The sequence below is a fragment of the Gasterosteus aculeatus genome, chromosome X (assembly GCF_964276395.1).
Source record: "Gasterosteus aculeatus chromosome X, fGasAcu3.hap1.1, whole genome shotgun sequence".
Classification (NCBI taxonomy): domain Eukaryota; kingdom Metazoa; phylum Chordata; class Actinopteri; order Perciformes; family Gasterosteidae; genus Gasterosteus; species Gasterosteus aculeatus.
Genome location: NC_135698.1, coordinates 3,674,981 through 3,689,231, shown reverse-complemented (window position 1 = coordinate 3,689,231; position 14,251 = coordinate 3,674,981). Strand labels below are relative to the sequence as shown.

The 14,251-nt window shown below is 39.4% G+C and overlaps 1 protein-coding gene across 4 annotated transcripts in view; it reads left to right on the top strand.

Moving 5' to 3' along the window:
- Positions 1-14,251, top strand: part of nlrc5 (NLR family, CARD domain containing 5) — a 31,498-nt gene that overhangs the window by 4,368 nt on the left and 12,879 nt on the right. For all 4 annotated transcript variants that reach the window (XR_013451133.1, XR_013451132.1, XM_078082593.1 and 1 more), the window contains exons 5-31: positions 154-308; positions 986-1,117; positions 1,698-2,013; positions 3,075-3,534; positions 4,578-4,722; positions 5,105-5,235; positions 6,183-6,411; positions 6,496-6,737; positions 7,638-7,721; positions 7,841-7,924; positions 8,113-8,196; positions 8,300-8,389; positions 9,960-10,010; positions 10,132-10,161; positions 10,340-10,423; positions 10,724-10,807; positions 10,959-11,048; positions 11,283-11,360; positions 11,779-11,862; positions 12,128-12,211; positions 12,601-12,690; positions 13,293-13,331; positions 13,413-13,442; positions 13,549-13,632; positions 13,723-13,806; positions 13,919-14,008; positions 14,077-14,136. Coding sequence is in view for 2 of the 4 variants with exons in the window: in XM_078082593.1 (XP_077938719.1) it covers positions 154-308; positions 986-1,117; positions 1,698-2,013; positions 3,075-3,534; positions 4,578-4,722; positions 5,105-5,235; positions 6,183-6,411; positions 6,496-6,737; positions 7,638-7,721; positions 7,841-7,924; positions 8,113-8,196; positions 8,300-8,389; positions 9,960-10,010; positions 10,132-10,161; positions 10,340-10,423; positions 10,724-10,807; positions 10,959-11,048; positions 11,283-11,360; positions 11,779-11,862; positions 12,128-12,211; positions 12,601-12,690; positions 13,293-13,331; positions 13,413-13,442; positions 13,549-13,632; positions 13,723-13,806; positions 13,919-14,008; positions 14,077-14,136 (3,214 nt within the window). In the remaining 2 variants the exon portion in view is untranslated. The remainder of the gene's footprint in view (positions 1-153; positions 309-985; positions 1,118-1,697; positions 2,014-3,074; positions 3,535-4,577; positions 4,723-5,104; positions 5,236-6,182; positions 6,412-6,495; positions 6,738-7,637; positions 7,722-7,840; positions 7,925-8,112; positions 8,197-8,299; positions 8,390-9,959; positions 10,011-10,131; positions 10,162-10,339; positions 10,424-10,723; positions 10,808-10,958; positions 11,049-11,282; positions 11,361-11,778; positions 11,863-12,127; positions 12,212-12,600; positions 12,691-13,292; positions 13,332-13,412; positions 13,443-13,548; positions 13,633-13,722; positions 13,807-13,918; positions 14,009-14,076; positions 14,137-14,251) is intronic.

Genomic DNA, 14,251 nt, shown 5'->3' with positions numbered 1-14,251 from the left:
AATTCAAAATATGCTTCAATGAGCAAGGAGGTTTAACACTCAACGGTGATAGAAATATTTCTCTTTTGGTGCAGCTTGGTCTTGGCGCTGTCCTACTGCATGACTTAGGTCTGCTTTAGATTTAATTAACAATTTATTTTTCACTCCACTCAGAGCCTGATTGGGATTATGGGTCTATGGATTCCCGAGTTACATTGGAGAACTTCCTCCAGGGATGTGCAGGGAAGGTGACAGTTCTTGTTGGCCCGGCTGGATCGGGAAAAACTCTGCTGATGTCTTGCTTAGGACAACAGTGGGCACATGGACTAGTAAGGTTGCAATTTGATCACCAGCCTTCCATTGCTTTTGTGTGCATATTTTCATCAATATCTGGGATAATATGTGCAGTTGGAATCAGTTGACTCTGCACTTTTATTTGTGCAAATAAATAAAACAGTGAATGTCGAGTCAGGCAATACGTTGGGCTGAACGTCACGGGCTATTACATCACCTTAAAAGTATTTCTAAACGAATGTTACGAACAACTGAACCATAGACGAGCATCAACCAAATCCAAGCGTAACCCCATCATTTTCTACATTAGTGCCGGTCCACAGACTGAAAAGCGTTTAGTGGTTGCAGAGGGAACTGTGTCAAGTCTGTTAAATGGCCTCAGGTGATGTGACAGGCATCTAAAGGGCGTTTAAATCCTTTACAACTTATTTACATAAAAATGATATATATTCATTATAAACAATACTCATATTCGTTGTCTTGGATCAGGGTGTTCAATTAACTGCGCATTTCACGCAGCCCCATTTGAGTGGCCTTTGAGAGAAACTCTTTTCACATATACAGTTCTCCATAAGACCTGTAAAAAGACTTTGGTGTGTAAAATAAGTCCCCTTTTCATTGTCCCTTCTCTGATGGTTCATTCTCTCAATTTTTCATGTGTTAATACTCTCACTGTTTTTGTTTCTATCCCCTTTGCTGTTGTATCATCAAGGGCCCTATCCCTTCATTTTGCCTGTTTGTCCTGCTGGAGTTTCATCAGCTCAACGTACTGTCCCGTCCTCTCTCCCTGTCTGAGCTGCTGCTTCGACACTACGTCCCTGTGAAAGACAGTGACCACAAACAGGTATGCAGGAAGCGTATAATAGCGAGTATAATAGATATTCTTTACGAAAATTCTGTTCAGATGTTAAGACTAGGGCTGCAACTAACAATTATTTTGATAATTGGTCGATTATTTTTTCAATTAATTGAATAAAAAAAACAGCATTATAAAATGATTAATTTCCAACCCTTTATTCTAAAACAAAAAAAAAAACGTATCCTCAAACTATCCCCTCTCTGTTTTACTAATAACTACTAACTACAACCATGTGATACACATGCTACACAATGCTGGACTCTTACGTTAGCCAACGTTAAAACCTTCCAGGTGACCCAGTTTCTACAGAAGCTTCGCATAAATAACTAGTTTTCTAAGCAGACAAAATTCTGCAAAATAGAAAACGTATTCAGGATAAATAACAGGAGCTATGTTAATCAGTTAAAATACTTTATTTTGAACCATTTGTTTCTAGAAATTCGTATTTGAAAGCCAGAAGACCAAACACGATACTTGTCTCAAATGTATTTATCTCCAAGCAGGTGAACTAATACTTTTCCTCTTTTGTCTGGGCGTTTGTCTTATATTTCTGTGTTCTGAGCAGGAAGCCATTGTGGATTACCTCCTTTCCAATCCAGAACAGAGCTGTTGGGTGCTGGATGGCTATGACAAATTTCACAGCAAAATCACCAAACAAGATGTGCAGAAAGAGCTTTTGGACCCAGAAAAGCCTTTGCCTGTAGCAGACCTCATATCTGGCCTGTTAAATCGTCAACTTCTCCCAGGATGTACCTTGATGGTCACTTGTCGTGTACGTGATGTACTCGATTTGGAAGGCATATCAGATAAAGTTGGGCAGCTGCTGGGTTGGGACTGCCAGGAGATCAAGGAGTATGTGGATAACTATTTTGGCAAAAAAGGTAAAACCGTTCTGCATATGGATAAATCCACATGTATCTATCTGTATGCTTCATTGTCAGAGAATAACCAATTTAGATTTAATAAATACTTTTAAGTCCAGGTGTCAGTTATAGTTTGAGTACCATCCATTATCCCCAAACTGGTACACATAACACTTGAAATATACAAGCTTATGTTTGGTGGTATCCAAGTAAAAAACAAAAAAAAAGCTCAAACTGAAACTGGTCCAAAAAACAATATGTACAGTATATAAATATATATTAAATCAAATATAATTTTAAATATAGATGGTAGTATTCATCACCAATCACCAAAAGTCATAATTGATTAATTTTAAGTCATGATTAATGCATCAATATAAAAAGTTCAGGCCAGGTCAGTCGTCAATCTGATACAGGACTGAAATATTTGTTTAAATTATCTTCTATGATGCTATAGAATTTTAATCAACATGCCCACTAACTTGCTGTGAATACCCTAGAAATGGCAGCTTTATTCACACCACGGCCTTAGTAGGACATTACACACACTGTTCCTGGTGCTTGCAGGGTGAAGTCTGAATATTGTCGGTAAATTGCATTTCCACATACAGCTTCTCCGGGTAATAAGAACATAAGTTCAGGGTTGTAGTGAATGTGTGAAAAGGAGTAAAGAGACAGGAAACCATTCATTCCCACCTGCAGCATATTGAAAATCACCACTAAAGAAACTTGCTTATTAATAATACTTCTAAGTCTATAAAAGATGTGGCATAGAAACATATCAAACCTAGTTCCGTTTTGTAGAACTCCTATAATTCAATTCCCGTAGCATTTTGAAACTGTCCTTTTAAACCCTCAAGTGTTTTATGTTTTTGCAGTTGACCTCTGTGCTACAACATGCTAGGTATTATATACAATCCATATACTTCATCTAATTATCATACAAACTATAATGATTATGGGCAATAAAGGAGAGTGAGGATACGGCCACCCAGATGTAAAAGAGGAAAGCTAAAAACAGCTGTGTGTCTACCTTTCATTTCTAAAGGCTTAAACTAATTTATGTCTCAACTGCAAAGGTGACTCAGCAAACAGAGCTCTTGGGGTGAAGGCAGCAGAAGTCCTTGTTTCAAGTCGGCACCTACTCGCCATGGCATCCCTACCTGCTCTCTGCAACATCAGCTGCATCTGTCTGCAGTATTTACTACTGGAAAGTGGAGATCCAGGAAGGACGCCGATACCTAAGGATAGAGGGAGTGAGACAAGGCTGCAAGCCGGAGAAATTGAAGAAAAAGAACTACAGATTCAAGGACGAGAAGAAGAAGAAGACAGTGAAGTGCAAAGAGAAGATCAAGGTGGAAGAAATGAAGGAATAATGATGGATGGAACAATCAATAGACCTCAGCCACCTCTCACACAAGTCCAGATACCCTCCACCCTCACCCAGGTCTACCTAACCGTTCTCAGTGCCTTTCTGTGCCGTGACCCCGATACCAGAGGAAACAATGACAAGCTCAATACCATAAAACTTCCACAAAGGTGAAGGCTGAGTAGACAAGTCACATATTGCCCCAATTATACATAACATACAACTTCAGTGAATTCACGAATGTTAAGTCAGAGCTTCTTAAACAATCATTTAGTGCAATGTGTTTCCTATTTTAATGATAAACAAAACCACACACAGGGTCAGCCTTTGTGAGATTCTCTCCTCCAGTCATGAGCACACATTAGCCCACTCAAATGTATTGACGTGTAGTAATTTAAACTTTCCCCTGACTGACCACAACATCTTTTTCCTGCTAAGCAAACTGCCACTTTCCCTACCTCCATGCAAAGTCTGTGCTTCCCCTGGCGCTGCTGGTACAGTCCCGGGTTCATCTATGCAGATTGTGGCTCAATATAAGAGCCAACCGGAGCTGGTGCTCTATACAGTGAGACTGAGGGAATGAAAACTGGTTAAAATTTCTCCAACTCTGCAATCTTTTTCGCATTAAGGAAGTGAATTTATCCCTTCACTAGGATATGTTTTACCTCGTAGCAGACATCCACAACCAGTTAAACAGTATGTATCTGTTGTTCCCATTAACAACGTATGTAACAGGTTTTACTGTGCCTAATTTTTTATTCCCAAGTTAAGATGATTTCAAGACTTTTTTTGGACTCCCATTTCTTAACCGGTGCGAGACTAGGTAGGTTGATCGTTAAACAGCTTTACCATCCTTAGCTGTGCCTGGGCTCACCTTCAAAATATGTGTTGACACGGTGCTGAGGCAGGATGGTGTTCCTTTTTTTCAAAGACCTCACCTTCTCATGTCTAACTCCGTGGAATGGTTCCACACAGCCCGGCTTATCTTACAATTTCTCAAGTGGGTGTTCACCGGCAACAAGTGACATATTTCGGTAGCCGAATGCGTGCTTGTGATTGGAGAACAGTATTAGCCATGGTGGAGATCTCCGCTTGGAGTTATAGAACTACGGTTACAAAATTGTAACCACGCATTTCACACATTTTTTAAATGTGATCTTTGATTGTATGAAATCCAAATGTACCAATCAAGTTATTTTGTCTTTTTGTGCAGTATTCTGAGTCATCATCGATCAGAGTTGGGTGAGCTGAGTCAGCTGGCCTGGAACGGCTTAGAGGAAGGCAAGATCCTCTTCATGAAAGAAGACATTTCTCAGGATGTTTTAGAGTTTTCAATCAAGAAAGGGCTCCTCTCACAGGTCAGACTTTGCTGTACAGTATGTATGAATGTTCTCTACATAGCTGGAGTGTTTGGTTTGTTTCCTGTTTTATTTTGTAGTTTCCTGCCCCTTGTGTACCTGGGTTGACTTCACTTCCTGCCTTTTCCTGTCGTCTACTCTGATTGTCTGGGGTGGTGAGAGCTGATAGGCAGCAGTAAAAATGTAGTTGTGTAAAACAAATATAGATTGAATCAGAATATTAAGGGTTAGGGTTTCATTACATTTCAGAATACTGAAAAAGCTTTTGCTAATATCACATCTATGATTAAAAATAAAAATCTCAGCGGACTTAACACGGCTTTGGCATCTATGACATCTTTTCTTATATTAAATGCTATGTTTGTGTATATCTTCCTGTTAGGTGGAGCTGAGATGTGAAGATGGGATGCTTGTCAACTCCTACTGCTTCACTCATCTGACTTTACAGGAGTTTTTGGCTGCAGTCAGAATCATGACGAGTGATGATGTCAGTGACACGCAGCTTAAGAAGAGGTATGGGAATATGTTCAGTGAACCCAAATGGAACTGTGCTTGGTCCGCTACATGGAATGCATTATAAATACAATATATATATATACATAACAGGAGGCTCAGGGGCGTAGTGGCGCTTGGAGTGGAGAGGGTGCACCGGGAACCGCATGGTCGGCGGTTCAAACCCCGGCTGCTCCGTGTGGAAGTGTCCCTGAGCAAGACACTTAACCTCTAATTGCTCTCTGGGCAAAATGTAAAAAACATGGGTTAAAAAAAAAATGCAATGTAAGTCATTTTGGATAAAAGCATCAGCTAAATGACATGGGATGTAACATGTCCACCTACCATTGCGTCGGGAAAATGTCATGGTTAGGATATATCTCTATATAGCTATATATATATATATATATATAAAACTCACCTTAATCAGTAGTGTGTTAGAGGTACCTTGGGATTATCTGGATAAACGACACAAACCATTTCAGCATATAATGTAACACTATACCAAGAACATATTAGGAGTAATCCAACGAGGGAACAAGATAACCAGTGTAAATTGAGCCCAATATGACCTCCTTCCCTAAAAGGAGACCAGGAATTCACTGTTCCAATAACAGCAGTTAAGGGTAAATGGGCCTGCAGAGGTGGGGGCAGCAGAATGTGAACACTGTCTTATTGTTAACAGTGACATTATGGATTATGTTAATAGTGTGTTTCTTATTTCTGAGTAGATCGAGTGTTTTGCTACCACTTTACCAGTCAAATTAAACACGTATTGCCAGGACTAACCAACTTACTGGAAGTCTACACCATTTAATCAGCACTTTAAATCATAAATGTGTTGCAAAAACCCTCTTTGGAGCCCTCTAATGCACATGGTTAGCTGTCCTCTATAGAAGTACAATGTATGAATGCACCCAAATCTTTAACTAAATAAAATGCTCACTCTTTTTCCCCATTGCTCTCAGATTCAGTCTGAGAACTCGCTGGATGACCAAGTCCGACCAGAGGACAGTCTTCACTGACTCCCTGCACCTGTTTGTTTGTGGTCTGGCCTCTCCGTGCTGCACTCCAGCCTTAGTTCAATTAGCCAGGACCCCTGGTGGAACAGGAGGCCAAATTTGGGTCAAAAAAAGACAAACTCTGGTTTTGAACCTGCTAACAAAACTTTGTCAAAGCAATCTGACAGGGCCAAAGGTGAATTCTGACAAATGGATGTATACTTTAACTTTTTACAATGCTCTTTCCATACTTATCTATCCGTCTCACATCTCTTCTTAGATATTGGAGCTTTGCCACTGTGTTCAGGAGAGCCAAGACCACCAACTAGCTAAGCAGGTTGTTGGTACAAGACCCACCTTGGAACTGCGCAACATCCGGCTACTACCTAATGATATTGATGCTCTGGCTTTTGTAGTTAACTCAGTAGGTGATAATGCCATTGGATTGGACTTTAGAGCATGCTCAATGGAGTCAGAGTGTTTAGATGTCCTTCCTATGTGTCAGCACATTCACTACCTCAGGTAAGTCCAGACACATATTCACATCAGCAAAAATGCATCAGCAATCACAATCAAATGCATGAAAAATCTCTTATCAGAATGATATGCACCCCTGGGGAAATTTAACTTACATAGAGACAACTACTTACGTAAACATAGACATAGCATTTGAAGCTAAGAACAATTTTTTGACCAAAGGCAAGGTGCACTTGAGCGGTTGGAAACTGCCCTTGTAATATATATAAATGGGACAGTGAGGCGAGGGGTGTTGAGCCGTCGACAGTTGGTAAACCGGTGCTTGGCTTCTGGACGTTTAGAGAGCAGTTGAGCAGCGATGACGAGTGTAGCTCCCGCCACTTTGCTGTCAGCATTCCTCGGCTGATCGGCCACCTGTCCCACTTACTGTGAATCTAACAATATTTATTTATTTCCTTTCGGGTTTCTGTGGTTGGCAAAGTCTCTTTTTGTAACAAATTGTCATACAGTGGCCTGGAGTTAAGAGCAAAAAGACAACAACTAACATTATTTAAGGGTTTTCATTGAAGTCATAAAAGGAGTTAACTCCTACACAAGGTATACACTTACATGGAACTCAACTAATATACTAAGCAGTAAACATTTGTATTATTTATTTATCTTTATTTGGAGTTTATAAACAACTCTATTCCAATATATTCCTTCTTGTGTGTATGTCAATATATTAATTATTAAGAAATGTACTCACCCCACCCTTTCACCACAGCACACGCATATATATTCATCATTTATTTTGTGGTGCAATATGATAGTAGTTCTCGATGCCATTTTATTGCTTGTATTTCCAGTTAATTCATATTTTTTGTTTTGTTCTACGTATTTGCGCCTCGGTTCCAACATAAAGGTTGGTTTGATGAATGTGTCATTTCTGTTTGTGTGCTTCAGTTTTTGCAGCCGCAGGTATGGCGACAAGTTTGCTGAGAAGTTGTCCTCCATTTTGCCAAAATTCAAGTCCCTGAGGAAGCTAGAGTAAGATTATTCATGTTTTCTTGCTACACTTTTTCTAGTCTTTTGACTTCTTCCTTAAGTTCAGCCCTTAAAACCTTTACAAAAACGAGTGACGGGTGATTTTGTTTTTGTCCTCTAAGGTTTTGTGGTGCCAGTCTAACTTCCACAGGAGCAGCTAGTTTGGCCTCCGCTCTACCGAGTTGTCCAGAAGTCACTGAAATCAAGTATATTTGATGCAACATAATTCCCCTGCAAATAACATATCTTCTGACAGTTCTGTTGAATAAATGTGTGAACAGATTTTTGTGGCTCTGACTAGATTGAGCTTTACCGCCTTATATTTAATGTCATGGTGAATTAGTTTGAGTCCAGGTCTAAACTTTAACACCGTAATTTTGTTTTTGCATTACAGCCTGAGCGACAACAATCTGAAAGACGGAGGAATCAAACACATAGCTGATATTTTTACCAAACAACCAAGACTGGTTTTGGTGAAGTAAGTGTATACTGCCAATAAGATGCCGTTTTTCAATTACTACAATATCTCAAGATTTGAAAGGATCTGTGACTGATTCCGTGTGTGTCTACAAACCTCGCAGGCTGGGTCGAAACAACAGCTCTTTGGAAGCAGTCGACTTTCTCATCGGGAAAATGTCTTCGTTCTTGAACATCCAGCACATTCATGCAGAGTAGGAAAACACCCATGCACACACACACACGCACAAACAGTTTGCTTGACGCTGTGTCACGAAAACTCATCAGCATTGACATGCTGACCCTGTCATCACTGGCGTCCTTGATTGCAGATTGCATTGCATTGTTGATTGCAGATCAAATCTGAGGTTTTCATGTAATTTAACCTCGGGCTGTTAAAAAAACATACAAAACAAACAAAACAACAACAAATTAATCGCACATTTCCAAATGTATGAATCGCTTGGTTTTTCTTCAAAAGACTAAGTCCCGAGTAATCACTTTAAAAAGCGTGTATTTTAGAAACTATTGTTTAATAAAGCAATAAGGTCTGAGAGGCTGTACTTTATCGATAATATAACAGTTGGGTGGTGTTGTTAGGCAACCCTCAACCTGTTACATTATTGAAGTACTGCCTCAAGATCGCCACCGAGCTAAAAACTAATATGTCAACTAACGGTTGCACAAAAGCTAACCTGTTACTTTGAGTGTGCAGTGATACGGAACGATCGGGTCAATGTGAACAGCAACTTTACCTTATCGCTTAGTAACGCACCCCCCTGTGACTCACACTCAACCAATCAGAACATTGGATTTCATCTACCGATATTATAATTGTATTTTAAACACAAAACTACACACATTTGATCAGGGAGAACTCCGGCTAGCTTAGCTTAGCTGCTAGCTTAGTCTTGTGGTGCGTAAAGTGGTCCGTTTGCCACCCACCCACGTTCTGTTTGACACGTGGAGTAACTCCTCTAAGGAGTTCTCTGCTTTGTGTCGCGCCTCCTGCGCTAAAATATTTTAGCGTACTAATCTCGGCCACATTAATCGCAATGACCAACCTGTTCATTTTGACAGCCCTAAATTTAACGCTGTAGTTTTGCTTGGATTCAATATATGATAACACAAGAGACTGAATTTTTGCATCATGGTGAAATTTGACAACACAAATATGAACATTGATGTAAAAATATCATGAAAAAATCCAGGCTGCGTCCCTGTTCAACTCAACACACTTTTTGGTAACATGTGCTTTACTCTCTTCTTTTTCCACTGCGATCCTGCTCCCTATGTGGAGTAGATATTCTCAGCTGCTCGTTGCCGTGTCATGCCGCTGCAACAGGACACTATGCAAAGCCTTTTATCCGCAACCAAACGAAGGACCTCGAAATTTGTCCAGCAATACTGAATCCAAAAAGCAGGACGGAGCTGCTTCAGCCCCCCCTCTGACAGCCTCCAGTGACTTTTAATTCAATGCTGGATCCAGTCTTGCTCCCACTTGCAGCTCTCATTACACATATTCAGAACCAGTGTCTGACAAATTATTGTTTACTTGTTGTGCTAAATCGGTAGTTATATGAAGTTGAATTCCATAATAAACTTATTAATTATTATTATTATTGTATGCTCCTGTGTTCCGGTTCTCTCAGGTAGATTTAACCTGTATCTTTTGTACGTTATGGAGCTACAGCCACGAAAATTGGCCACAAAATCCAAGCAAGAAAAAAAAGAAAGCAAGTAATCATTGTTGTAACTCTGTTCGTGTGTGTTTTGTTTTTGCAGTGGGACGAAGGAATTGACGGTCACTATTTCTCAAAATCCAGATATGAACAGGTAACTTTATTGTTTGATAAACATTATGAGGAGATACAAACCAGCAATGAAACATTTAGCACGTCATCACATGAATACTGCATGTAGAGACATTTGGTTTTATTTATGCTTTCCCCTGCAGCCATAAAACTGAGTCTGAACCAACAATCAGGTAAGACATTAGATAATAACACCATTCCACTTTCCAGATCTTTACTAGTATAGACAGTGCTTTGCTCTTACTATGAACAAGGGACCTCTATGACAGATAAGCCAGTTTATTTAATGTGCTGAATTTGTTTTCAGTTTGTTGTTTATATTTTTATTTTGCTGTAAAATTTGTTTTCCAGCTTGTTGAACCAAAAATGGAGCAGGCCTGATATGCAAAAACTTGCAAATTCACTGGCACGTTGCCCCTCCTTGTCCATTCTGAAGTGAGTTACACCTCATACAATTCTGTATACTCCTTAACGATGCCTTATTGAGTACAATTGGAACAGCCACTTATTGACGTATTGTTTTTTCCTTGTTCCCGGCTTAACTACAGAAATTGACCCAACAGTACAATTGTTTCAATAAAAACTAGTTGTTATAGTAGTCATTTTTTTCACTATGAGCAGTCACTTTCAATATTGCCATATCAAAAGACCTTCACCAAAAGAGACATTTTGGATGCTATCATCCAATAAAATTCCACACCCATTTTGAACTGTGCGTGTGTGTTCATTTCCTAGTATTTCTGGAGGCCACTTGGATGCTGACACTCTGAGGAAAATGATTGAGTTCTTGCCAAAGTTCAACATCACCAAGAAGATCATGTAAGACTGGACTCATACCAAACTACCGATCACCAAATACGACGTAAAAGCTACCCGTAATTTGCTTGGCTTCTTTTGCCATGAAATTGTTTTACTTTACCACTTAATATGTTTGGTTAAGGATTTATAAGCATTGATATTTTCCTATCAGTGTAAATGACAGTGGCTTAACCGTGGAGGGTTTGGTGAGTCTCACTGCTCTGCTCTCTGATTGTCCCACTGTGGTGGAGCTTCGGATCAGGTACAAGCAATATAAATACACATATCTTTTAACATGCTGTACTAACAAACGCATAATTACAGTTACTCACATTCAGTGAATACTTGGGACGATTTTCTCCATCACTGTGTAAACTAGTCAGCAACATTAAATATTGTATTGCTTAGCGTCAATGGTATGCCCCATGCACATGATTAGTGCTAAAATTCTTAGTTTCTTCAACTAACACGTGAATGTATTTGTTTGATGTTTCAGATTACAGAGTCCTGGTCAGGTGTCTATAGTGTTTTCTGTAGGGAGAAAAAACACTAATCAAGTATCTAAAGTGCTCTGGTATGTGTTAAAATCCAAGGGCTTATAGTGCATGGCCATATTAAGTTCTCTGATTCAATTCCGCTCTTGGGACCGTTGTTGCATTTTTGGGCTCAGAATTAGTGACGAAAAATAGCTTCTGTTTGTTCAGAGAGAGCAATGTTGTTACCCTAATCTATGCAATAGCGTCAGTTAGCTTTGGAAATATTTCCTTTCTTGAAAGAACATCAAAGAAAAACACTGAAGGCTTTTCAGGCCCAGCTTCCAAAGTTCCGTGTAACAAACCATCTCACAGGTTCAGATTAGTCTTCCCCAGGCTATAGTTGAGAGAGAAAGCAGTGAATAAAATAATCTTAAAGATCCCCTTTGGACACATAAACTTTCGACATAAACTGTCGGACGATGATGATGGTAATACTGAAACTGTTTCTTCCGTCAGCCTCTGCTGTTGTGGTCTACTGCCGACTCATTTGGAGAGGGTGTGGAGGAGTTTGGGAACATGCCCTGATCTCACTTTGCTGGAGTAAGATACCCAAAAAATATATTTTTTCCTCACACGTGGTATATTCAGAGGGGTTCAGGAATCATGATACATTTTTATGACCTTTGTCACTGGTGTTAATTTCCGATTGCCTAAATGGTCAGCTATGAGTTTCTGAAGTACTCATTCATAGTCGTGTATAACCTACAGTCAATGGAAGTCGACAGGCCCAAAGTTTAGAGAAATTGTTCTATGTTCCCTTTCCTGTGTCTGACATTTTTTTAAATCCTAGATTTTTTTGTGTCAGTCTTTCCAGTAATTGTTTAGGCAACAAAGGTCTGAGGAAACTGTTGGACATCCTGCCCCGTCTCAGTGCCATCCAGGAAATAAAGTAAGACTTCTAGAAGTGATAAAAAAAAGGTACACACAAAAAGGATTTAGGACATCATAAGCCACCCGAAAGATAAGCTTTCATAGGATCTTTATAGCAACTATCCAATTTAAGATTTGCAAGATATGCAATTGATAGAAATGATCTATTAGGACTGGAGGTTTTAAATGGATATGAGACGGTTGATTGATTGTTTATCAAAAGCCAGACTGTTATTTTGTCACCAAACAGGTTCCAAACAAATATGTTAGTACTGGCCACTGCTGTGTTTATGTATTATTATTATTATTATTATAAGGTCATTATAAGGACATTATTTGGTAGGAATGTCGTATTTGAGGGAAATAATGTCCTCTCTAGCTCATTGTTGTTTGTTATGTGCTTTTCAGTGCCAGTGACAATGGAATTGGCAAGGAAAGAGTTGTGATGCTGGCTGGTGCTTTGTGCTCCCAAAACAACTTAACAGAAACCCACATCAGGTATTCTTTTTGGTAAATTTTGGTCGTTGCATGGATAGAAAAATACATATATATTTTCAAAATAGAAGTACAGTGTGTGTATATATATATATATATATATATATATATATATATATATATATATATTGTCAGGTGGTAGTAGTAGCAGGGAAGGCATGACTCAAACGCAGAGTTTTCAAGAAACAAAGAAGGACTTTAATAGTCAAAAATTCCCAAAAATCTAAATTCCAAGGGGGGCAAAAACACAGACGAGAACCAGGAACACTTCGATATGGACTTCCGGACATTCAACAATGACGCGACCAGTGACAAGAGACACACATGGCTTAAATACACAAGGGAGGCGCAGGTGATTGGACGCAGGTGGAAACAATCATAACCCGGCAGACAATCACAGGGGATGACAGGACAAGGAAGTGACGTTACCCAGGGAGAAAAGAGGCAAGAACCCAAGAGTCATGAACCCAAACCGTGACATATACACACACACACACATATTCATTTGCATATTAATTAATTGAGGGTAAAGTGGTGTTATTTACTATACATTTGTCTTAAATTGTACTGCGTGTTCATCTGATCGCGTCCTGTTCTTTTATTAGTGGAGAGCAGGTGATCCTGAAGTTCTGCCCTGATAAAAGGTAGAAAACTTGAAATCCGCCTCACATCTGAATACCACTGTCGCTCTTTTTACAAATAAACTAATGCTCTGACTTTTTTAGGGATGACAAACACCCCAAAAAGATGTTCAGGTATATTGATCCGATAAAGAGTTTGAGAAAAAAACACACACAGTCTACCACAAGTGAAATTACAAAAAATTATTTAAAAAAAATTAATTCTTCTCTGATGATGTAGGATGAACAACAGCAGTCTCCCACCATCTGACATGACCCCCCTCTGTAAACGATTGGTCCAGTGTCACGGCTATTTGGAGTTAGAGTAAGTATAATTCATGTATATCCACACATTATCACATCATCATTATGAACAAACAGGTAGGCTTTGAAATTGTTTCATCTTTTGTGGCAGTTTGTCTCACTGCGCATTGACGGACAAGGCTATTAAGAATCTGCTGACGGTCCTGCCCAAGATGACGTCACTGCAGAGACTCAAGTAATTTAATACTGTGACCTTTAACATTTGAACCCAGCACCTGTTTCTTGTATTATTGTCAATTATCGCCTTCACATTTCCTTTGAATCACCTCTAGCATGTTCTTCTTTAGTGTCAGCCACAGCATCACATCCACAAATGCAGCCTTGGTGCTGGTCAGATGTTTGACTGTCAGTCAGCGAGTCACCTCAGTGGAGCTCAGGTACAATTTGTTTTTAGCTTCTCTTGGCCTCTAGTTTTATGTCATAACTGCTCTGTCTTCTTCCTAAGGCCTCAAGCTGAATCCTTCATTGAGTTTGACAGTGTGAAGGCCAAAGAAACCAGCTGCAGGTCTGTGATCAGCAATCTAGATTTTTCTGAGAAACCTCATGGTTGTGTGCTTTAAAGTTAATAACTTTAATTTTACTTTTTAAGAAATCCAATCTAGCGTCTTCTTGCAGCAGAT